General features: G+C 41.1%; 1 protein-coding gene and 1 pseudogene across 4 annotated transcripts; one reads left to right on the forward strand and one right to left on the reverse strand.

Annotated features, from left to right (window-relative positions):
- Positions 1-958: 958 nt before the first annotated feature.
- On the reverse strand, positions 959-12,567 carry LOC139375045 (signal recognition particle 54). 4 transcript variants are annotated; one of them, XM_071116420.1, is made up of 17 exons: positions 12,526-12,567; positions 11,991-12,098; positions 11,800-11,897; positions 11,577-11,668; positions 11,377-11,461; positions 10,657-10,761; positions 10,478-10,544; positions 10,321-10,378; positions 10,042-10,192; positions 9,698-9,846; positions 9,471-9,571; positions 9,271-9,357; positions 9,040-9,113; positions 7,293-7,401; positions 2,297-2,467; positions 1,915-2,010; positions 959-1,601 (listed from the first exon to the last, which is right to left on the reverse strand). In XM_071116420.1, exons 3-17 carry the CDS (start codon positions 11,875-11,877, stop codon positions 1,510-1,512), a joined length of 1,515 nt encoding a protein of 504 aa, XP_070972521.1. In that variant the 5' UTR covers positions 11,878-11,897; positions 11,991-12,098; positions 12,526-12,567; the 3' UTR covers positions 959-1,509. The 4 variants fall into 4 exon arrangements, with proteins under 4 accessions (XP_070972521.1, XP_070972520.1, XP_070972523.1 ...); XM_071116419.1 differs by having other exon boundaries at positions 12,485-12,567; XM_071116422.1 differs by having other exon boundaries at positions 11,991-12,093; positions 12,526-12,557.
- Positions 12,568-15,523: 2,956 nt separating this feature from the next.
- Positions 15,524-24,582, forward strand: LOC139374456 (uncharacterized; annotated as a pseudogene).
- Positions 24,583-25,385: the final 803 nt, after the last annotated feature.

Raw genomic sequence — 25,385 nt, forward strand, 5'->3', positions numbered from 1 at the left:
GCGGGAAGCAATGCCACGTCAAGAGGGTTTTGGCTAGAAGGGATACAGTTTGTCAGAATTTACTTTTTGTGGCAGGTTAGAACTTACGCAGCAGGTATGGATAAGTAACGTAGCAGGTTATGAGAATTAGATCAATGTTAGGAAAAGGGTTAGGGGTAGCTAAAAAGCTAAACAAATAATTGTTCACGCCAATTTGACATAAACTGTATCCCTTCTAGCCAAGACCCGTCAAGAAGCGTGTCCAATCATAGGCCCTTACCCCAAATAGTAGATGAATTATCAGATGACATGTTCATGTTTTCCCAACAGTGATTTTTTTGGACGTGTCTGGCTTCTTTCCAGATAATTATCTATATGAAACAGTTGTCCTGCTTGTTGGACCGATAAGAGTGAGCCTCTTGGTTCAATGTTTCTTTTTGAATAAATTAAATATGTTAAGTTCTCGACTTGGACTGAAAAGGGGTTAGGGATAATATGTAGATGCAACAACTCTGCAAAACCCTTGAGCTAATATCAGTGGTGGAAAAAGTACCCACCTGTCATACTTGAGTAAAAGGAAAGATCCCTTGATAGGAAATAACTCAAGTAAAAGTTACCCAGTAAAATGACCAGTGATGTTCTCTTGATAAGTGAGAGAATTGGACCATTTTGGTCCTGCTAAGCATTCAAAATGTAAGTACTTTTGGGTGTCAGGGAAAATGTAGAGTAAAAAGTATACTTTTCTTTAGGAATGTAGTGAAGTAAAAGTTGTCAAAAATATAAAGACCCCCCCCAAAAAAAGACTATTTAAGTAGCACTTTAAAGTATTTTACTTTAAAGGTGCCTGGTACTTTGTTCCAGTGAGCTCCTGCCCAAGTAAAGCACTGGCTGGGATAAACATATCAATCAGTAATGTTAAATGTAAAATTTAGCCTTTCTGCTCAATATCCTTGAAATGCAGTGACCCAACAAGTACACATTTTTCAATAGTCATGCAAAGAGTTTAATTGATAGGGCAATAATTGACAGTCATTGAGCAAATATGAGAGAAAAGGAGACTGGCTTTTAAAAACATTGCAAGACAAATTTTATTATAACATTTTCAAAAATAATTTTCACAAACTAACATCAGCATACCCATTCACCAGCTCTCCAAATAAGGGTTGTGTTTATGGCACAAAACATAAAAAAATAATATTGCAACAAAATAAATGCGTATCTTATTGGACAAGTCCAGGTAGTGCCTCCCGGTTTCATGCCAATTTCTTCCATTTGGTTCCTAATGGATATGACCCCACAATTTCTGTATCTTGTGGGCCTCATTTACAATTACTGTAAAAATCAGAGAACTTGTTTTATTTATCCTGACCTGTAAATATGCTTTCTGCATCATTTTATACACAAACGTGTTCATGAATTATATTACTGAGGCAAAATAACACTGCTCTCCTTCTTGCTAAAGCGTCACCACACCTTCTTGCTGAATCCAAATGACAATCTTTTTATTTTGCTGTGTTAAGGCTCAGTGGTTCACATGTTGTTGAATCCCATCATCCCTTTCATGTTGCCAGCTGCACCCTGTTGGAACTGTCTCATCATGGACTGGAGACCAGCCATCCCACCTGAAGATGAGAGAAAAGAAATCAGCATGTCTCAATGGGGAGGGGGGGGGGGGGGGAGAATCAGTTAAACTCGACAGCAAGGTGGCGAGGATGAGAATAGCTAATCTTAATCAAATGATTATTTGGGGTGCAAGGTAATTTGTAGATCAGGGATACCATGCAGTCTATGCCAAATATGCATTATATAACATCCATGTCATTACATTTGGACTGACAATATTCAAATCATTGAACTAATCTAAGTACAAAGTAACAAAGGAATAGTTTGGGAAAAGTGACATGACATAAAAATGGAAGTGAAAGTCATGCCTACCCATATGGTGGAGAACCCTTGGGTCCATCATCTTTGCCATCTGTTGGTTTAACTTAGCCATCTGAGAGGGGTTGACATTCTTGGACATGTCACCACCTGTAAACATGTTAAAAAAAATTGAGACATCGCCTACTACTTGAAGAAAGCAAAATTGTGTTAGTGGACCAGTGCTTCAGTTTCAGGGCTGTGTCTGAAAACATGACTAGCCATGAAATCCTTGCTTCTTTTGTTCTCGTTTCCTCTTATCACAAAGTGCAGTTGAGAAGAGCCAAGGCCCTTCCCTCAGACCTCTTCCAATGTAATTTGAGAGGGGCAGGGGGAAAATGGAGGAAGCAAGGATTTGACAGCTAGTAATGTTAATATGCATCCAAGAAGTGCATACCTTTGAACAAGCCCTTGATGCCACCCATCTTCTTCACCATCTGTGCGAACTTTGTGTACTGGGTGAGCAGCTCCTGGACGTCCCTGGTGGCAACCCCAGAACCCCGCGCAACTCGGGCAATTCGGTTCGGCTGCTTGGTGAAAAGCTTTGCACCGTCTTTGTTGTCAAGTTCTGCAAAGAAAGAATCCATGGTTAGGAAAACAATTACACATCTAGTGTAACCCTTTTGTTTGTAATTGACTGTTTATTGACGAGAGGGTTAGATACACTACTGAGTTGCACCCTCATTTGTCCTCAGAACAGCCTGAATTCATCGGGGTATGGACTCAAGGTGTCAAAAGCGTTCCACAGGGATGCTGGCCCATGTTGATTCCAATCATTCCCACAGTTGCATCAAGTTGGCAGGATGTATTTTGGGTGGTGGACCAAATCAAATCAAATTTTATTTGTCACATACACATGGTTAGCAGATGTTAATGCCGAAATGCTTGTGCTTCTGTCCGACAATGCAGTAATAACAAGTAATCTAACTAACAATTCCAAAACTACTGTCTTGTACACAGTGTAAGGGGATAAAGAATATGTACATAAGGATATATGAATGAGTGATGGTACAGAGCAGCATAGGCAAGATACCAAATGGCATATTCCCACAGTTGTATATACATCAAGTTGTAGCAGGATGTATTAAAGTGGCTGGAGTTGGTGGTCAGTGTGTTGGCAGCAGCCACTCAGTGTTAGTGGTGGCTGTTTAACAGTCTGATGGCCTTGAGATAGAAGCTGTTTTTCAGTCTCTCGGTCCCAGCTTTGATGCACCTGTACTGACCTCGCCTTCTGGATGATAGCGGGGTGAACAGGCAGTGGCTCGGGTGGTTGATGTCCTTGATGATCTTTATGGCCTTCCTGTGACATCGGGTGGTGTAGGTGTCCTGGAGGGCAGGTAGTTTGCCCCCGGTGATGCGTTGTGCAGACCTCACTACCCTCTGGAGAGCCTTACGGTTGAGGGCGGTGCAGTTGCCATACCAGGCGGTGATACAGCCCGCCAGGATGCTCTCGATTGTGCATCTGTAGAAGTTTGTGAGTGCTTTTGGTGACAAGCCGAATTTCTTCAGCCTCCTGAGGTTGAAGAGGCGCTGCTGCGCCTTCTTCACGATGCTGTCTGTGTGAGTGGACCAATTCAGTTTGTCTGTGATGTGTATGCCGAGGAACTTAAAACTTGCTACCCTCTCCACTACTGTTCCATCGATGTGGATAGGGGGGTGTTCCCTCTGCTGTTTCCTGAAGTCCACAATCATCTCCTTAGTTTTGTTGACGTTGAGTGTGAGGTTGTTTTCCTGACACCACACTCCGAGGGCCCTCACCTCCTCCCTGTAGGCCGTCTCATCGTTGTTGGTAATCAAGCCTACCACTGTTGTGTCGTCCGCAAACTTGATGATTGAGTTGGAGGCGTGCGTGGCCACGCAGTCGTGGGTGAACAGGGAGTACAGGAGAGGGCTCAGAACGCAACCTTGTGGGGCCCCAGTGTTGAGGATCAGCGGGGAGGAGATGTTGTTGCCTACCCTCACCACCTGGGGGCGGCCCGTCAGGAAGTCCAGTACCCAGTTGCACAGGGCGGGGTCGAGACCCAGGGTCTCGAGCTTGATGACGAGCTTGGAGGGTACTATGGTGTTGAATGCCGAGCTGTAGTCGATGAACAGCATTCTCACATAGGTATTCCTCTTGTCCAGATGGGTTAGGGCAGTGTGCAGTGTGGTTGAGATTGCATCGTCTGTGGACCTATTTGGGCGGTAAGCAAATTGGAGTGGGTCTAGGGTGTCAGGTAGGGTGGAGGTGATATGGTCCTTGACTAGTCTCTCAAAGCACTTCATGATGACGGATGTGAGTGCTACGGGGCGGTAGTCATTTAGCTCAGTTACCTTAGCTTTCTTGGGAACAGGAACAATGGTGGCCCTCTTGAAGCATGTGGGAACAGCAGACTGGTATAGGGATTGATTGAATATGTCCGTAAACACACCGGCCAGCTGGTCTGCGCATGCTCTGAGGGCGCGGCTGGGGATGCCATCTGGGCCTGCAGCCTTGCGAGGGTTAACACGTTTAAATGTCTTACTCACCTCGGCTGCAGTGAAGGAGAGACCGCATGTTTTCGTTGCAGGCCGTGTCAGTGGCACTGTATTGTCCTCAAAGCGGGCAAAAAAGTTATTTAGTCTGCCTGGGAGCAAGACATCCTGGTCCGTGACTGGGCTGGGTTTCTTCCTGTAGTCCGTGATTGACTGTAGACCCTGCCACATGCCTCTTGTGTCTGAGCCGTTGAATTGAGATTCTACTTTGTCTCTGTACTGGCGCTTAGCTTGTTTGATAGCCTTGCGGAGGGAATAGCTGCACTGTTTGTATTCGGTCATGTTACCAGACACCTTGCCCTGATTAAAAGCAGTGGTTCGCGCTTTCAGTTTCACACGAATGCTGCCATCAATCCACGGTTTCTGGTTAGGGAATGTTTTAATCGTTGCTATGGGAACGACATCTTCAACGCACGTTCTAATGAACTCGCACACCGAATCAGTGTATTCGTCAATGTTGTTATCTGACGCAATACGAAACATCTCCCAGTCCACGTGATGGAAGCAGTCTTGGAGTGTGGAGTCAGCTTGGTCGGACCAGCGTTGGACAGACCTCAGCGTGGGAGCCTCTTGTTTTAGTTTCTGTCTGTAGGCAGGGATCAACAAAATGGAGTCGTGGTCAGCTTTTCCGAAAGGGGGGCGGGGCAGGGCCTTATATGCGTCGCGGAAGTTAGAGTAACAATGGTCCAAGGTCTTTCCTCCCCTGGTTGCGCAATCGATATGCTGATAAAATTTGGGGAGTCTTGTTTTCAGATTAGCCTTGTTAAAATCCCCAGCTACAATGAATGCAGCCTCCGGATAAATTGTTTCCAGTTTGCAGAGAGTTAAATAAAGTTCGTTCAGAGCCATCGATGTGTCTGCTTGGGGGGGGATATATACGGCTGTGATTATAATCGAAGAGAATTCTCTTGGTAGATAATGCGGTCTACATTTGATTGTGAGGAATTCTAAATCAGGTGAACAGAAGGATTTGATTCCTGTATGTTTCTTTCATCGCACCATGTCACGTTAGTCATAAGGCATACGCCCCCGCCCCTCTTTTTACCAGAAAGATGTTTTTTCCTGTCTGCGCGATGCGTGGAGAAACCTGTTGGCTGCACCGCTTCGGATTGCGTCTCTCCAGTAAGCCACGTTTCCGTGAAGCAAAGAACGTTACAGTCTCTGATGTCCCTCTGGAATGCTACCATTCTTGACATTACTAGGGACATGAGAAACTGTTTAGCGTGAAAAACCCAGCAGCGTTGCAGTTCTTGACAAACCCGTGTGCCTGGCACTTACAGCCATTGCCCGTTCGAAAGGAAATTCAAATGGAACTAACGCCATTTCAGCAACATTAGATCTTATTCAAATCTGTTCATATACAAGAAGAATGACAATTTGTAGCATTTCCTGACATTTCCTGCATAGCCATTTTCAGGTCTCTCCAGAGATGTTCGATTGGATTCAAGTCCGGGCCCGGGTGGGCCATTCAAGGACTCCTGTGTTTTGTCTGTGTGCTGAGGGTCAACGTCCTGTTAGAAGTTGAACCACCGCCCCAGTTTGAGGTCCTGAGCTGGTTTTTGTCAAGGATCACTCTGCACTTCACCCCATTAAATCTTTCCCTCAATCCTGACAAGTCTCCCAGTCCCTGCTGCTGAAAAATAAAAATCAACAGCATGATGCTGCCACCACGCACATGGTACCATGTTCCCTCCAAACGTGACGCTTGGTTTAAATCAGACCAGAGAATCTTGGCGCCGGAAGAAATGGCAGCAGTTTTACAGGCGTCTAGCCAATGGTGCAAGTGTGTTTTTCGCGTTTTGTAATTTATTTTGTACATAACGTTTCTGCCACCATATCTTACAGCAAAAAAAAAAAGAGCTTCTGGATATCAGGACAGCGATCACTCACCTCGGATTAGACTAAGATATTTTCTTCAACAAGCAGGACGCACAGGATATACTGCAAACACCTGACAAGGCCAACATCCCCGTTACTGGCAAGAGAAAGCGACGCAGGAACAGAGGACACAGAGCAGAGTGCCTCATAAGCATCCGCAGAAGGCGAGTGGGAAAGGTGCTGTTACTATCAACAATACTCAAACATACAATCATTGGTAGGATATACGTGATCGTATCTCGTCCAAAGGGACATCAAAAACTAACATCTTATGTTTCATGGAATCGTGGCTGAGTGATAAGATGGATATTCAGCTAGCGGGATAAACACTGCACTGGCTAGATAGAGCAGCACACTCTGGTAAGATGTGTGTGTGTGTGTGTGTGTGTGTGTGTGTGGGGGGGGGGGGGGGTGTCTGTGCATATTTGTCAACGGCTAGTGCATGAAATCTAAGGAAGTCTCAAGATTTTGCTCACGTGAATTAGAATATCTTAAACTGTAGACCACACTATTGCCTAGAGAGTTCGCAGCTATACTTTGTGGCTGTTTATTTACCACCACAGACAGATGCTGGCACAAAGGAAATAAACAGGAACCTGTTCACCCAGAGGCGGCGCTCCTAGTGGCCAGAAACTTGAATGCAGGGAAACTTGAATCCGTTTGACCTAACCTAACCTCTGAAGTTAATTTTGTATAAACTGTATAAACTGGTAAATTTACATTTGACAGATATGAGGATTGTTTCATATCTGCAAAGTAGTTAAAAACGATGTCAGTGCCACTTTAAATATTTTGTCCTGCCTATTCACCCTCTGAATGGCACACATACACAATCCATGTTACAATTGTCTCAATTTGTTCTTAATAAAAAAGCCTCCCCTTCATCTAAACTGATTGAAGTGGATTTACTATAAGGGATCATAACTTTCACCTGGATACACCAGGTCAGCCTGTCGTGGAAAGAGCAGGTTCCTAATGTTTTGTACACTCAGTGTATTTACCTTGGTCATTCATGCTGTCCATAATTGTCATGAGTTTCTTCAACCTGGCCATGGATTCCTGCTCGTTACCTTTGCTCATGAAGTCCGTTCCGAAACCTGGGATCATACCCTTGTGACAATAACAGAAGTAAGATTAGCATCTTATGTGATTAGAATAATATACAGTGCCTTCAGAAAGTATTCACACACTTAGTTTTTCCAGCCTGATCTTTAAATTGAGATTATTCACTGGCCTACGCACACTACCCCATAATGTCAAGTGGAATTATTTTTTATACAAATGAATACAAGAAAAAAATAAAATGTATTGAGTCATTAAGTATTCAACCCCTGTGTTATGGCAAGCCAAAATAATTTAACGAGTAAAGATTTGCTTAAGTCACATAATAAGTTGCATGGGTTCAGTGTGAGCAATAGTGTTTAACATGACTACTGAATATCTGTACCCTACACATACAATTATCTGTGAGGTCCCTCAGTCGAGCAGTGCATTTCAAACAGATTCAAGCAAAGACCAGGGATGTTTTCCAATGGCTCGCAAAGGGCACCTATTGGTAGATGGGTAAAAAAAAAAAAAAAAACAGACATTGAATATCTCTTTGAGCATTGTGAAGTTATTACACTTTGGATGGTGCATCAATACAGCCGAGTCACTACAAAGATTCAGGCGTCCTTCTAACTGAATTGCCAGAGAGGAAGGAAACCGCTCAGGGATTTCACCATGAGGCCAATGGTGACTTTTAAACAGTTACGGAGTTTATTGGCTGTGATAGAAGAAAACTGAGGACAGATCAACATTGTAGTTACTCAACACCAACCTAATTGACAGAATGAAAAGCAGCATGTACAGAACAAAAATATTCCAAAACATGCATCCTGTTTGCAACAGGGCACAAAAGTAAAACTGCAAAAAAATGTGACTAAGCAATTGCATTCCTGACAAAAAGGTAAAGTGTTATGTTTGAGGCAAATCCAATACAGCTGAGTACCGCTCTCCATATTTTCAAGCAGTGATGGCTGCATAATGTAATGGTTATGCTACGACTGGGAATATTTTCAGGATAAAAAAATAAAACGGGATGAGCTAAGCACATGCAAAATCCTAGAGAATAACCTGGTTTAGTCTGCTTTCCACCAGACACTGGGAGATTAATTCACCATAAAGCAGGACAATAACCTAAAACACAAAGGCCAAATCTACACTGAAGGTGCTTACCAAGAAAACCGTGAATGTTCCTCAGTGGCCAAGTTACAGTTTTGACTTAAATCTACTTGAAAAGCTATGGCAAGACCTGAAAATGGTTGTCTAGAAATGAGGAACAACCAATTTGACAGAGCTTGAATAGAGAAAATGTTACACAATCCAGGTATTGAAAGGTCTTAGACTTTTCAATACATTTCAGCGCAAAAAAACAAACAAAGTTCACTGTCATTATGGGGTATCGTTTGTAGATGGTTAAAAAAAAATCTGTTGAATCCATTTTGAAATCAGGCTATAATGCAAAATGTGGAATAAGTCAAGAGTGTATCAATACTTTCTGAAGGCACCAAAACATTTAAGTAGCCATTATTTACCATAATCAGGGCAAATTAAAAACAAGGGATACAGTTGACCGTTTCGAAAGGCCTTCGCGCTGAAACATTGACATTCTGGTTTTATCTATAGCATGAAGCCCTAAAAGAAATAAGCTTTACAGTGTAGTGCGGATCATTATTTAAATAGGGATTCAGGTTGCCGTTTATTTACCATGATCTGGCCAAATGGTCCCATCTTCATGATGTTCTGAAACTGCTCGTACATGTCTCTAAGAGTGAACTGACCTGTGGCACAAATTGTGATTAGAAGATGCTTATCAACAATGTGACCCAACAACTATACCACATGACAATGTATAACTGTTATGGACTGCAGAGCATAAGCATACCCTATGTCGGTTATTATATGGGGCCTGTATTACAGTGATGATCTCATTCTCACCATGTTTCAACTTGTCAATCAACTCCTCGTTGTCATCCAGCTTGAGTTCGTTGACTTTGTCGATCAAACCTTCAATGTCTCCCATGCCTGAGGACAAAAATACACAACTCAAGAGGTTGTACAAAACAGGCAACAAAAAAAAAAGACATGCCATGTGACCTCTTATGATTACACTTTATTCAAAAGGGTTCACAGCTTACCCAGTAGCTTGCTGATGAAGGGTTGGGTCTTAAATGGCTCCAAGTCATCAATGTGTTCACCAGTACCAATGAAAATGATGGGACTCTTAGTAGCAGCCACTCTAAAAGGATACATGAGAACGAAATGTCCGGCTTAGCATTGAGTTTATGCATTCTGCAGTAGTAAAGGAAACTCAGTTCACCATAACGTGGATAAATTGTTTGAGCAAAGATCACTATTTACGTACGCACTGAGAGCACCACCACCTTTGGCGTGGCCATCTAGCTTTGTCACTATAACTGAGGAAACTTCTACTTTGTCTTTGAAGGCTTTAGCCTGTGCTTCACAAGCTTGACCAATGGAGGCATCCATCACGTACACAATGTTGTCGGGTTGCTGGAGGAGAGAGATGCATGCTTGGGGTGAAACCATGCATTAGTAAATTTTCTTTGGAGCATTACATTTTATAATGACAATACAAAAGCTTAGGGTGGCAGAGAAATCTAAATGTCCCTAGAGATTAAGTTTAGCATTAGTTTACTGTATTGATGATATTGAAGGGGTCTGGATAGTTATCAGATTGTTACCTACCACTGCATTGGAAACCTGTAACATCTCCTCAAAAAGGGAATCTTCTTGCTTGTGTCGACCACTGGTATCAACAATAATTATTTCAAAGCTCTCATTCTTAAACTTTTCCACACCTTCCGCAGCTATGATGACAGGGTCCATCTCTGTGTAACTGGATATAACAAAGTTAGTGTACTGTATATGCAAGCATTATCATGAAAATCTAATATCACAACAACAAAAAATGACTTGAGATGGATCACCCAGCTGAGAAGCAACCAAATGCAAAGCATGTCATACCTTCCATAGAATGGAATTCTGGCTTTTGTTGCATTTTGCTTCAACTGATCAAAAGCACCTGCGCACACACAAAAAAAAGACTGTAGACTTAGTTGCTATTGCTCATTTCTTTCCAGATGGACTATCAAACAGATATATTAAGATAATAAAACTTCACCAGCTCTAAAAGTGTCAGCGCATATCAAACAGGTTTTCCACCCTTTTCTTTGGTAGTAGTACGCCAGCTGTGGAAACAGTATTCAATACATTAATGAAATGGTCAAAGGTATAATACATTTTGGACAAATGGCCAACTGAATTACCTTATCTTTAGGCTGATATCCAGGAATGGCTCACCTTGGAACATGTTGTGGTTTTCCCACTGCCCTGAAGACCCACAAACATGAGGACATTGTTCTTTCCCTTTGTGGGTGTCCAAGCCTTGACACCTGGATCCACCAGCTATGACAACAAGAGCAAAATCTTAGACAAATAAACAAACACTCCCATCCAATCAAATGTGACTAACACATAAGCATTGCATCTTTGTCAAAGATGTGAAGTGAGAATGTAGGGGTGCGTCTCACCCAACCACATAAGCTTCTTAAAAATAAAAGTGTAAACAAGCCATCTGATCTGTGACCCATATGAAACATAAACTGATAGCATCTATAGCCAAGAGTACGCCTTCCCTAACTAAGGATGTATAGCTAAGTGATCAAAATGTTAAAATACAGCTATTTGGGTCCTTTGATGAATTAAGCTAAGGAGGGGAATGACAGGTTTGACTGTACAGTAAATAAAGAAAACCGATTACTTATGTTATAGTTGACTCATTCAAAACACCTCAGAATAGCAATAGACCACATGACTTGAAAACCACCACTGTGGAAATATCCATGAAGTCCCACCAACAGCTGGTAGTCAGACATCTACCCAAGTTTTCTATCAAACCTTAACTCATTCAGTTACTTCACACTGGACCATCATTGAACCAATAATGTACAGAGTTATTCTAAGTTTCACGCAACACTAAATGTCAAACATTGAATTAATAATTGTCAGAATGAGACAGACCTTGACCAGCTCCTTGAACACAGAATGCTGAATCATTCGCCTCTTGTTCAGCCCAGAGGCCATCTCCTCCAGGTCAATGGCTGACCTGTGGTCAGAAAAAGTACATTAGCTGGAAACATTTTGAATCTACGTTTTAAAAAGAAAACATAATTCAGCTTTATCTACTACATAACAGTGTGTGCCTGAATATTGTTACTCACTTGACATTTTCTCTGAGCTGCTTCACCAATTTGATGTTGACATCAGCTTCTAGGAGGGCAGCACATACTTCTTTCAGCATTGCATTTAATACCTAGAGAAAAATAACACAATCTATGGGAAATACATACAGTCTGGCGTGGGTGAAACCTGTCTTTAAAAAAAGTAAGGGTTTTTTTGTTTCCAAAAGTTGAACCAAAAACAAGATTTCTGATATGATAATACCTCCTCATTGATGATGGTGGCATTGCTCAGTGATCGCAACGCTGAGGTTATTTTTCTTCCCAAGTCGGCTAACACCATATTGTCAGTTCTTGTGGAACCTGGAATATGTATTTGGAATAACAAGCTTGTTCTGTCATACTGCCAACTACTACAACCACTGGATAATAATGTTTTCGGGGAAAGGGCCTTACAAATTCAGTTGAGAAATACGGCCTCAATACTGAGGGGGAACCCCCTTGTCGCCACACCTTTCTTTCGCTGCCTCTTGTGATCAAAACGTCCGTGGTTGACTTCCTAAACTGAGCAGAGAACATAAACAATGTGACAAGCCAACTCCGTTACCTAGCTAACATTAGTAAACAGATGGCTAAGACAGTATGGCAGGATCTTAGGTCACACAATTAACTACCAAAATACAACACTTGCAAGTAGACATTTATTGAGCGATAGCATTGACACCGCTTGTAAAGCTAACTAAATTGCTAGTTAACAAGCTAACGGTCGCATCAACAACTGCGGTGATGAGGCAGGGATTCGCCGAGCATGTGGATCCCGACAGCATTATAATTTCAATCGATATATAGCATTTAAACAGTTACAAAACAGTAGTTGACTACTACATTATAATTATTATAAACATAAAGATCGTTATATAAGGTTTACTAACTATCTTGAGATAACTAACCCGAAAAAAAAAACAATAAAAATGAGCGTAATCTAAAATACCCCCGTTCCTATCTACTTCCGGGTTCATGTTTACCACTTTGTGACCCCTGGATTTGAAAGTAGTGCAAATGTAATTTTTTTCCCCACGTGGCATAAACTATCGTTTTTTTAATTCAACACGCGTTCATTTCCTTTGTAAAAAATATTTTTTTAAAAACAGTATTTTCTACAATAAGTTAAATGAACTAAATACCATATACGAAACCCACTCAATTTTCACCAATAATAATAATCATTAGCAAATTCTCGTACCTCTTCAAATATGTATCTGGAATTTGACACATGCGTTACGAAAATGTAAGCTTGAGCAACTATTTACCTCAGTCATGAGCAATTGTATGTAGAAAAATATTTGTTGAATAACTTTTTAGACGCAAAAAAATAAAATCCTACAATTACTCTCCACAGTTAATTCCAAGGATCTGCCGAAGTTGTTTGACTGGATGCAAAAATTGGTATTTAACGCTGGTTGGAGGCGATATTGAAGGACGAATGAAATTGCATTCAGCATTTATCAAAGTCGATACTCGGGACCCCAAGCGGTGCGTGTTTAGTTTTTCCCCTAACAATATACAGCTGATAAAAATGATCTAAGCCTGATGATTAGTTTATTATTTGAATCAGCTGTGTAGTGCTAGGGCAAAAACCAAAAAGTGCATCCCTTGGGGTCTTGAGGACAGGTTTGCAAAATCATGGTAAATGGAACGAAGTCAAACATGAATTCCATATGCTTGGAACGTTCCATTGATTCCATTCCAGCCGTTACAATGAGCCTGTCCTCCTATAACCCCAACATTAGATAAATTATTGAGTCTAGCTCTCGAGAACCCATGGGGGCATTTAGTCATCCCTTGGGTTCTCAATCACTGGTGCACAACACACCCCGCAAGGTTGTCCCTCTCCCCAGATAGCATATGAACAGGTCATAAGCCATGGCAACAAAAAAAACTGAATTACAGGGAATTTGCTGTAAAACTGCTAAATGTTCTCCCAGCCTCATGGCAAATGTGAAGAATAGCAGGAAATTTGCTATAAAAATGCTAAATTATCTCAGCCTCATTGTAAAATGTGTAGAATAGCATGAGATTAGCTATACAACAGCACATTTCTTTCAAATAAATAAAAAACAGAATTAGCTTATTTACATAAGTCTTCAGACCCTTTGCTTATGTGACTGCAATTGAGCTCAGGTGCATCCTGTTTCCATTGATCATCCTTGAGATGTTGCTACAGCTTGATTGGAGTCCACCTGTGATAAATTCAATTGGTTGGACATTATTTGGAAAAGCACACACCTGTCTATATAAGGTCCCACAGTTGACAGTGCATATCAGAGCAAAAACCAAGCCATGAGGTTGAAGGAATTGTCTGTAGAGCGCTGAGACAGAGCTCTGGGGGAAAGGTACCAAAACATTTCGGCAGCGGTGAACGTCTCCAAGAACACAGTGGCCTTAATTTTTCTTAAATGGCAGTTTGGAACCACCAAGAGTCTTACTAGAACTGGCTGCCCAGCCAAATTGAGAAATCAGGGGAGAAGGGCCTTGGTCAGTGAGGTGACCAAGAACCGTATTGTCACTCTGACAGAGCTCTAGAGTTCCTCCGTGGAGCTGGGAGAACCTTGCAGAAGGACAACCATCTCTGCAGCACTCCACCAATCAGGCCTTTATTGTAGAGTGGCCAGATGGAAGCCACTCCTCAGTAAAAGGCACAAGACAACCTACTCTCAGACCATGAGAAACAAAATTCTCTGGTCTGATGCAAGTTTGAATTTGGCCTGAATGCAAAGCGTCCCTTCTGGAAGAAACCTGGCAGCAGCATGCTTTGGGCATGTTTTTCAGCAGCAGGGACTAGGAAACTAGTCTGGATTGAGGGAAAGAAAGTGAGCAAAGTACAGAGATCCTTGATGAAAACCTGTTCCAGCGCGCTCAGGACCTCAGATTGGGGTAACGGTTCACCTTCCAACAGGACAACGACCCTAAGCACACAGCCCCGGCAAAGCAGTCTCAGAATGTCCTTGAGTGGCCCAGCCAGAACCTGGACCTGAAACCAATCGCACATCTCTGGAGAGACATGAAAATAGCTGTGCAGCGAAGCTCCCCATCCAACCTGACAGAGCTTGATCCTCTGCAGAGAAGAATGGGAGAAACCCCTCTTATACAGGTGTGCCAAGCTTGTAGCTTCATACCCAAGAAGACTCGATGCTGTAATTGCTGCCAAAAGTGCTTCAACAAAGTACTGAGTAAAGGGTCTGAATACTTACTGTATGTAAATGTGATATTTCAGTTCTTTTAAACACATTTTACATTTCTAAACCTGTTTTTGCATTGTCATTGTGTAGATTGACACTTTAAAAAAATATACATTTTAGAATAAGGCTAACAAAATGTGGGAGAAGTCGAGGGGTTTGGATACTTTCTGAATGCAGTTTGTGTACAGTTGCTGGAAATTGGCTTCAACAGCAATGTTTTCTCAGCCTCGTGGTAAAAGTAGCATGACATTAGCTTTACATTCTTCTTTTTGCATCTTGCTCAGACCATGCTGGTCGGTTGAAAGTGAACCGCAGCTGCCTCAATGTGAACTACAATCTTGATGTTATGGTTTAGAAAGGTTTAATAATCCTTGTCCAAAGAGTTTTATTTTACCAGGTTAGTCAGCTATCCTTTGCAAATACAAACGATACACTAACTGGACACATCAGCAAAGTTGCAACCTGTGTTCTCAGTAACGCAGCCTCCAGCCAAGGTATTACACATTTAAAAAAACATTTTATGTAACCTTTATTTAACCAGGAAGGGCTCATTGAGATTAAAATCTCTTTTTCAAGAGCGCCCTGGCCAAGAACCATTGCATTCACAAGACTATAACAAAATAAAAAAACATCAAATTAAAAACATTGGCAGGTCAGGGAATCAGCTTCAATCTTTCATCAGTGATTTAAAAACACCAATCGGGACAAGTTCTTCCAGTTGAAAAGTATTTTGTAAGGTGTTCCAAGACGATGGCGCAGAGTACGTAAAAGCCCTTTTTACCAAATTCAGTTCAGACATTTGGAACAGTTAGCAGGATAAATCCAAAAGATCAGGACCTACAGGCTTTCTCTGATCTAAGGATTTCAGGGCTTTATGTACCACCTGCACTGAGAATGGCAAAAAGCTAAACGTTTGACCAGCTCTCACTGGTTCATCCACACAGGGTTGTACAGAGACAGAGGACATTGAATCAAACAGCGTACCAGATAATACAAAGTGCTCATTGAAACAATTCAGCATTTCAGTTTTGTCCTATATAGCAACAGAGTCCTTCAAAACACGACGGTAATTCATTAACATGACTGTTACCAGACCTAGACTTAATTAATAGCCTTCTAAAACTTTCTAGGGTCATTCAGGTTATCAGTGGTAACAGACATAAAATATTCTGATTTGGCCTTCCTGAGAAGAAAATAACACTTGTTTCTTAACTGCCTAAAAATAAGCCAATCAGCAACAGAACATGATTTGAACAATGTTTTCTCTCAGATTTGAAAGTTCAACTCCAAATGCCAGCGAAGCCACAATACATAAATTGCGCTATAATGGTGACAAACTGCCCACAGATTTGTCACTAATTCCACGGGAGGCAGTGTCTGCTGTTTTTTCTTCATCTTTGACATGATGGTGGTCCGCAAACGTTAAAGGTGCATGCCGCTACCAACTGTGCTGGAGTGTGGGCACTCACGGTTTTGTAAATCCTACGTACTTCTGAGGGGGGAAAAGAGCCCTATTAACTAGTAATATACCCCCCTCCCCCAAATCCTTCCTAACTTCAATGACCCTACGCTTCAGTCCTTCCCTCCCTTCAACATACAACACATGCACCACCGTTTCCTCAACCGTACACTGCAGACACAAACCATTCACATGCTTGCCAACCAGATGTAATGAGTTCAATGTCCTTAACGCAATCGACCAAACGCCACCTCTTCCTTCCTAATCTGTTCTTTGAATCTTGGTCCACTGACCTTTCTTTGGAGGGCATATAAATGCCGGTCTTTGGGTTCAGAGTCTCATCTCTTCTGCCACACATCTATCAAAATGGCTCTGATCTTACATTTGGCCTCACCTCCACCCAGTGGAACATCAATTATCTCTCGTTTTTAAGATATTTTGGCTAACTGGTCTACAATTTCATTCCCTTCCACACCTGAATGTGCTAGGACCCAGCAGAATCTCACTGCTACACCCAGCCTCTACCTCTAAATTCTCCATAACTCCAATAGTATATCACTCCTATTAGATTTACCAGATAAACTATTTAATATAGACATAGAATCTGAGCATACTATAACTCTAACAGGTTGTAAGTGCTCCACCCACTGGAGGGCAACTACAGTTCAACTGAGTATACTGAAGGTCTTCTACATACAGTACCAGTCAAAAGTTTGGACACACCAACTCACACCAAGGGGTTTTCTTTATTTTTTTTTATTATTTTCTACATTGTAGAATAATAGTGAAGACAAACTATGAAATAGTAACCAAAAAAGTGTTTATAAAATCCAAATATATTTGAGATTCTTCAAAGTAGCCATCCTTTCCCTTGACAGCTTTGCACACTTTTGGCATTCTCTCAACCAGCTGCATGAGGTAGTCACCTGGAATGCATTTCAATTAACAGGTGTGCCTTGTTAAAAGTTAATTTGTGGAATTTATTTCCTTCTTAATGTGTTAGAGCCAATCAGTTGTGTTGTGACAAGGTAGGGGTGGTATAGAGAAGATATTTGGTAAAAGACCAAGTCCATATTATGGCAAAAACAGCTCAAATAAGCAAAGAGAAACGACAGTCCATCATTACTTTTAGACATGAAGGTCAGTCAATCTGGAATATTTCAAAAACTTTGAAAGTTTCTTCAAGTGCAGTCACAAAAACCATCAAGCGCTATGATGAATCTGGCTTTCGTGAGGACCGCCACAGGAAAGGAAGACCGAGAGTTACCACTGCTGCAGAGGATATGTTCATTAGAGTTACCAGCCTCAGAAATTGCAGCCCAAATAAATGCTTCACGGAGTTCAAGTAACAGACACATCTCAACATCAACTGTTCAGAGGAGACTGTGTAAATCAGGCATTCATGGTCGAATTGCTACTAAGAAACCACTACTAAAGGACACCAATAAAAATAAGAGACTTGCTTGGGCCAAGAAACACAAGCAATGGACCGGTCTAATGAGTTAAAATTTTAGATTTTTGGTTCCAACCGCCGTGTCTTTGTGAGACGCAGAGTTGGTTGAACGGATGATCTCTACGTGTGGTTCCCACCTTGAAGCATGGATGGTGTCGGGGTGCTTTGCTGATGACATTGTCATTTATTTAGAATTCAAGGCACACTTAATCAGCATGGCTACCACAGCATTCTGCAGCGATAGGTTTGCTATTAGAGGGACTATCATTTGTTTTCAACAGGACAATGATCCAACACACTTTCAGGCTGTGTATTTGACCAAAAAGGAGAGTGATGAAGTGCTGCATCAGATGACCTGGCCTCCACAATCACCTGACCTCAACGCAATTGAGATGGTTTGGGATGTGTTGGACCGCAAAGCAAAGGAAAAGCAGCCAACAAGTGCTCAGCATATGTGGGAACTCCAAGACTGTTGGAAAAGCATTCCTGGTGAAGTTGGTCGGAAAAATGCCGAGAGTGCAAAGCTGTCATCAATGCAAAGGGTGGCTACTTTGAAGAATCTCAAGTATAAAATGTGTTTAAAACTTTTTTGGTTACTACATGATACATGTTATTTCATAGTTTTGATGTCTTCACTATTATTCTACGATGTAGAAATTAGTAAAAATAAAGAAAAACCCTTGAGTAGGTCTGTCCAAACTTTTGACTGGTACTCTGTATACAGTTGAAGTCAGAAGTTTACATATACTTAGGTTGGAGTCATTAAAACTTATTTTTCAACCACTCCACAAATTACTTGTTTACAAACTATAGTTTTGGCAAGTCGGTTAGGACATCTACTTTGTGCATGACACAAGTAATTGTTCCAACAATTGTTTACAGACAGATTATTTCACTTATAATTCACTATATCACAACTCAAATGGGTCTGAAGTTTACATACACTAAGTTGACTATGCCTTTAAACAGCTTGGATAATTCCAGAAAATGATGTCATGGCTTTTGAAGTTTCTGATAGGCTAACTAACGTCATTTGAGTCCGTTGGAGGTGAACCTGTGGATGTATTTCAAGGCCTACCTTCAAACTCAGTGCCTCTTTGCTTGACATCACAGGAAAATCAAAAGAAATCAGCCAAGACCTCAGAAAAAAAATTGTAGAACTACACTAGTCTGGTTTATCCTTGGGAGCAATTTCCAAACGCCTGAAGGTACCACGTTCATCTGTACAGACAATAGTACGCAAGTATAAACACCATGGACCCACGCAGCCGTCATACCGCTCAGGAAGGAGACGCGTTTTGTCTCCTAGAGATTTTTCGTACTTTTGTGCAAAAAGTGCAAATCAATCCCAGAACAACAGCAAAGGACGTTGTGAGGATGCTGAAGGAAACAGGTACAAAAGTATATATATCCACAGTAAAATGAGTCCTATATCAACATAACCTGAAAGGCCGCTCAGCAAGGAAGAATCTACTGCTTCAAAACCGCCATAAAAAAGCCAGACTATGGTTTGCAACTGCACATGGGGACAAAGATCGTACTTTTTGGATAAATGTCCTCTGGTCTAATGAAACAAAAATAGAACTGTTTGGCAATAATGACCATTGTTATGTTTGGAGGAAAAAGGGGGATGCTTGCAAGCCGAAGAACACCATCCCAACCGTGAAGCATGGGGGTGGCAGCATCATGTTGTGGGTGTGCTTTGCTGCAGGAAGGACTGGAGCACTTCACAAAATAGATGGCATCATGAGGATGGAAAATTATGTGGCTATATTGAAGCAACATCTCAAGACATCAGTTAAAGCTTGGTTGCAAATGGGTCTTCCAAATGGACAATGACCCAAAGCATACTTCCCAAGTTGTGGCAAAATGGCTTAAGGACAACAAAGTCAAGGTATTGGAGTGGCCATCACAAAGCCCTGACCTCAATCCCATAGAAAATGTGTGGGAAGAACTGAAAAAGTATGTGTGAGCAAGGAAGCCTACAAACCTGACTCAGTTACACCAGCTCTGTCAGGAGGAATGGGCCAAAATTCACCCAACTTATTGTGGGAAGCTTGTGGAGGCTAACCGAAACATTTGACCCAAGTTAAACAATGTAAAGGCAAGCTACTAAATACTAATTGAGTGTATGCAAACTTCTGACCCACTGGGAGTGTGATGAAAGAAATAAAAGCTGAAATAAATTATTCTCTCTACTATTGTTGTCACGTTCTGACTTTAGTTCCTTTATTATGTCTTTGTGTTAGTTTGGTCAGGGCGTGAGTTGGGGTGGGTAGTCTATGTTCTTTTTTCTATGTAGTATTTATGTTTTTGGCCTGGTATGGTTCTCAATCAGAGGCAGGTGTCGTTCGTTGTCTCTGATTGAGAACCATACTTAGGCAGCCTGTTTTTCCCACTTGAGTTGTGGGTGATTGCTTTCTGTCTCTTTGTCTTCACCATACAGAACTTTTTCGTTTCTGGCTTTCACTTTGTTATTTTGTTGTACGTCCAACTGGCCTCACAACCGCAGACCATGTGTATGGTGTTGTGTGGGCGAGCGGTTTTCTGATGTCAATGTTGTGAACAGAGTTCCCCATGGTGGTGCTGGGGTTATGGTATGGACAGGCATAACCCACGGACAACGAACACAGTTCTTGTATTGATGGAAATTTGAATGCAAAGAAATACTGTGATGGGATCCTGAGGACCATTGTGAGGCCAATTATTTTTAAGGTATCTGTGACCAACAGATGCATATCTGTATTCCCAGTCATGTGAAATCCATAGATTAGGGCCTAATTAATTTACTGTAACTCAGTAAAATCTTTGAAATTGTTGCATGTTGCGTTTATATTTTTGTTCAGGATATTTTTCACTGTGACCTGCAACTGCTGTGTATGTGTGTTGAGCACTGGTTGAGAGAGCGCTGCAGCAGGCAGCTGAGTCATGGAGACAGAGCAGCACCGGCTTACATCGTGACAACTTTGTTCCAGTTGTAGGTAGGAAGGCTATTCAGATTGGTCGTGGGGACACCTATTTCCAACCCATTTTCCAAATCCCAAATCAATTTGTGCCACTTGTGTAGCCTTCCTGGAGATGGCAAATATATTTAATAGATAGCTAACTTCAGTTTGTTGTTGTAGACTTCTGTTATTAGGCAATTATTCATATCCATGTTTAGTTGATTAAATTGGATGTTTGCGGTCATGGTCACAGCTCTATCGCAAATGTATCATTTAGGCGAATTTCAGTTTCATTGTGGACTTTTCCCTGAAATGAGTTGTTGGCCTATCAGGGGCTTTAGGCTATAGCTCAGCAAACCATGACAAAGTTGAATTGCGATTATAAACCCAGATTTTTGTCAGTAGCCTAAGGCTATTGAAATAATTAGTAAATCTCTCAAATTGGCCATTTATAACGGTTTGTAGTCTGGCACATAACGGCACAGTTGCCAGAAAATAGCCTAACATTCGTTTTTTGAATTTCGTCAAAGTGTTTCTTGCAGATTTCGAGATCCTCTGTCATCACTCAAATTACGTTAATATTCCTTCATAATTCACTCGATAACGTTATTGAAAAAGAGTTTAATGGATAAATGTGTCAACTCCTCTCTTGCGGCTGAAAAAAACATTTTGGCATACTTTTCAGGCCTTGTGGGTAGGATTTGAGAGGTCACTGGGCTATACATTTTAACTAGATCTGGCAACCCTGGGTGACACACATGGGCAACTAACAGCTTACTACACAACATACACTTAGTATTACTTTCTTAGCTACAGTATCCCTGCCATATTAAAGCATTTATGCAGTTGCATAAAATAAATATTTTTGGACTCACAGTTGTGCTCACTTGAACAAGTGACCAGCGGTCCTTCTTGTGGGTCAACTTTGTAATCAAAATCTGTCATCAAAGCCTGGCATTCTCTGGATGGAGTCATGCTGCATTGACTGCATGGCCAATCTATTATACATTTTCTAGCCCAAGGTGTTGCGTGTGAATGTTTTGAAGCCTGGAAAATAGACCCTTTCAGACAGATATTTTAAATGCTTAAACCCAGACTCTGATTCCACTTATTCTGCTTCAGTCATTACCACGAACCCTCTCCATCTAATAGCAGGTAGGGGGAGGAAAATAGTGATCGCTTTGTCACTGATTCCTTCCATACCACTCATTGTTGAATTAGCGATTTCCGACTTGTAGTGTAATGTTTATGTCCAATAGCAGATGAGCCCCCGAGATGATTTATCTATCATTTCTCTTCATATGGCAAGGATTGAAAAGGATTTTGCTGTCAATCGTCAACGTGATTCGTAGTGATGACTTCTTGTCTTGCTAGCTTTTGATTTTAAGATTTTGAACAGATGATGTTGACATGATCAGTCCAATCAAAGCTATGGTAGACATAACTTGATTTGACATTATTTTATCTGTGGCCAGTAGAGCCCAACTGTCATAATAATACCCATAAAACCTAGCGGTCAAACAGGGAAATGGTTCTATTGGTTTTCCCACCATTTGTTTTTCCCATTGATTATTTTATAAACAGATTTTAGAAATAGAATTACAGCAGAAATGCCCGTCCAAGAAGGCTCTCAAGGTCATAGAGTCTGCTGTGTTTTGTGTAGCTTACCCTGGCGTGACAGATTCGGATTCCAAAATGCTAATTAACATCAAAATAGATATCATACAAAACTGCAAATCCCTGCAAGCTCCAGCACATCATCTATTGCTGACACATTTGCTAACAGGTTTTGTGTCAATTTAAAACTTGCACAAGACAGTTCACAGAATTGTCAATTTAAAGAAATGTTGCCAATTTATTAATTACGACATTTAGCTAACATTAGGTAGGTAATCCAGAGATTCTTACCTTTGCCTCGATTCAGCAGTCTCGTCCAGATCAACATGGCATTTGTAGTTCTTTATGATAGCCACATTATCAGCTAATTAGCGTTTCATTTTATTTATTTATTTATTTTGGGGGGATAAATACAGGTGAATATATTGATAAAGGTCACCGTGTCCGAAAGAGATTTAAATGGATATCAAAATGTCATGCCATGGGAAGCCTACACAAAACCTAGCATACTCTAGGACCTTGAGCCTTCTTTGATGGGCACTTCTGCTGTAAATATATGGCAGAACCCAAAGGGGCTTGAACGGCCTGGCTCTCCCTGTAGATTCTGTGGTGATGTAGTGTCCCCATGAGTGACAAAACACTGAGCAAATCACGGTGCAACTAGAGAACATTACCAACGCCTATGTTCTGTGCTTTCGCTGGCTGCCCTTCCAACACAGAAAGCATTGAGCTAGGCTGACTCACTCAAGAAAGAGACCATGTTTGTATGCAGCTTTATTTACTCAAGGATATATAGATATTTTTTACATTGTTTACAAACTGATTTGTGACATGAATTAATGCCAGAATTTAAAAAACAGTCTGATTTCTATTTAATTTTTATTTTAAGCATAACAGGTGAGACTCAAAACACCTGCACTGAATGACGGGCCGCAACTGAAATCAACCATACCATGTTCATGTATGATAATATTGACTCAACTGTATAAATTTAGCTACTCTGTTTTGTTTTTTTTGCAGATAAAGTGGATGATGGGTTGGTTGACAATCAAAAGGTTATACTTCAAAGTACTTCATAGGATCTCAGAATAAGTCTTCTTTTGGAGTCCTTGGCTATTCAGAAGGTGTGTAACAGTAATTGCTTTCATGATACAACAAACACTTTTTCACCAGATTTACTAGCTGGGGTTCTTGTATTTGGTGCAAGGTGTGTATACCTTTTTATTTTCATTGAGGAATCAAATAAAACAAACTACAGCGGGATGACTTCCTGCTTAAAGGCTTCAACAAAACATAGGCCTAATTCTGTTTATCATTAATTGATTACTCAGACCCAGCAGAACCCCCAACCCACACTGCATGAAGATGTTTTCCTGTATGTCGAGGAGACAGTAGATACACTATGTGAGGAGGGCAAGATGAGCCATAACCACTGCCTGAAATGTGGCTCTCACAGAACAGCTCCCATGGGCAGGTTTTTTGCCTCGCATGGCCAACTATTGTACTTACTTGAGTTACACTGGACTATCAATAATTAGTAGATGTGTAAGATGAGGGTCAGGTTATAAACCTCATATAGCAGCATTGTGTCAAAATGAATGTCTATTTTTTATGTTTCTATTCTGAGTTCATCTCTCACTCTTCCATACTGGAGCTCCAGTTCCTGTTCCAGCATGTCCTACCAGTGACTGGGAGACTAGTGGTGGACAATATTGCAGGAAAATCAGTTTCATGAATGCTTTGGCACAAAAGTATTTACTCTTCCAGTCATCTGTTTGTGCTTCAGGGGTACCTGTACAGCTCTGCAGCTCGGCTTGTTGGGATAGAGATCAGTGCAGAGTTTATCAGGCTTCAAAATATGGCTGTGGAGAAGAATGGCTTCAGTGACCGAATACAGATAAAGTGATCATTAGTACCCCCTGTATATTGCCTCGCAACTGTTACTTTATTGTTGCTCCTTAATTATTTGTTATTTTTCAACAACAACGTTTTTAAACATTTTATTTTTATTTTTTACTTTAGTAAATACTTAACACTTTTTTTCTTAAAACTACATTGTTGGTTAAGGGCTTTTCAGTAAGCATTTCACTGTGAGGTCTACACCTGTTGTATTCTGTGCATTTGACAAATACAATTTGATTTGAGTTTGTCTCTTGAGCTTTGTCTTATATTTTTGAAGAATATAAGTGCCACAGCTGTCTCTCTTTGTCTCACATTTCCCCAGGTCATCCATGCAAATAACATGACTCAGGATTCCCTGTTACAGAATTCAGATGTTCTCATCATGAACAATGTGTTTGAGTACTTTCTACAGCCCAATGATCAAATGAAGTAGGTAAACATTGGACACCATTATCCGGGGTGTATTCATTTGGGCACACTGTTTGCAACTGATAACAGAAATTAGTGTTTCTTATTGGACAAGTCTAAGTAGTCTCTCATTCTTTCAGTTCATAAAAAAAAAAAATGTGACGACCCAGACCACCATGAAAATACTCCACTTGTGCTCTATTGATTATAGTTTCAAGCCTCCAGGAAGCACTTTCGTTACTTCATTACTTAGTTGGGGCGGCAGGTATCCTAGTGGTTAGAGTGTTGGACTAGTAACTGAAAGGTTGCAAGATCAAATCCCTGAGCTGACAAGGTAAAAATCTGTCGTTCTGCCCCTAAACAAGTCAGTTAACCCACTGTTCGTTCCTAGGCTGGGATTGAAAATAAGAATTTGTTTTAGTTAAATAAAGGTTAATAAAAAACCTTCAGTCAGTATGCTGTCTGTTTTCCACACTTTGAGAATGTAATGTTTCTATGATGTCAAGCATAATGCACACTTATAATGCTGTCCTGTGCTCGTCCTTCAGGGAGGGATCAACCTTAGCCAGTGAGTAGATAAAGTACCTCTGGATTACCAAGTCTATCTGGGGAAGGACGGTGGCCCGGACGCATTCAAAGAGATACACCTTTATAGGATCTGTGACCCCGAGTGAAGACCAAACATTCCTTCAGACTTTCTGTCCCTTGGAAATTGACTTTCTGCTGCAATGCAGATACGCTTTCGTATAGGACTGTGCCTTATCATATCATGTTCAAGGAATAACAATCTATCAAGATGACCAAGTGATATGTGACAGGCTATCCAAA

Source organism: Oncorhynchus clarkii, chromosome 19, assembly GCF_045791955.1.
Source record: "Oncorhynchus clarkii lewisi isolate Uvic-CL-2024 chromosome 19, UVic_Ocla_1.0, whole genome shotgun sequence".
Lineage (NCBI taxonomy): Eukaryota > Metazoa > Chordata > Actinopteri > Salmoniformes > Salmonidae > Oncorhynchus > Oncorhynchus clarkii.

Coding starts and splice junctions, on each gene's coding strand:
- LOC139375045 (XM_071116420.1), bottom strand. CDS start 11,877: ATGGTGTTAGCCGACTTGGGAAGAAAAATAACCTCAGCGTTGCGATCA. Junction 11,462..11,576: donor CAGCTCAGAGAAAATGTCAA/GTGAGTAACAAT, acceptor TTCTGACCACAG/GTCAGCCATTGACCTGGAGG. Junction 9,847..10,041: donor TACAGGTTTCCAATGCAGTG/GTAGGTAACAAT, acceptor TCTCTCCTCCAG/CAACCCGACAACATTGTGTA.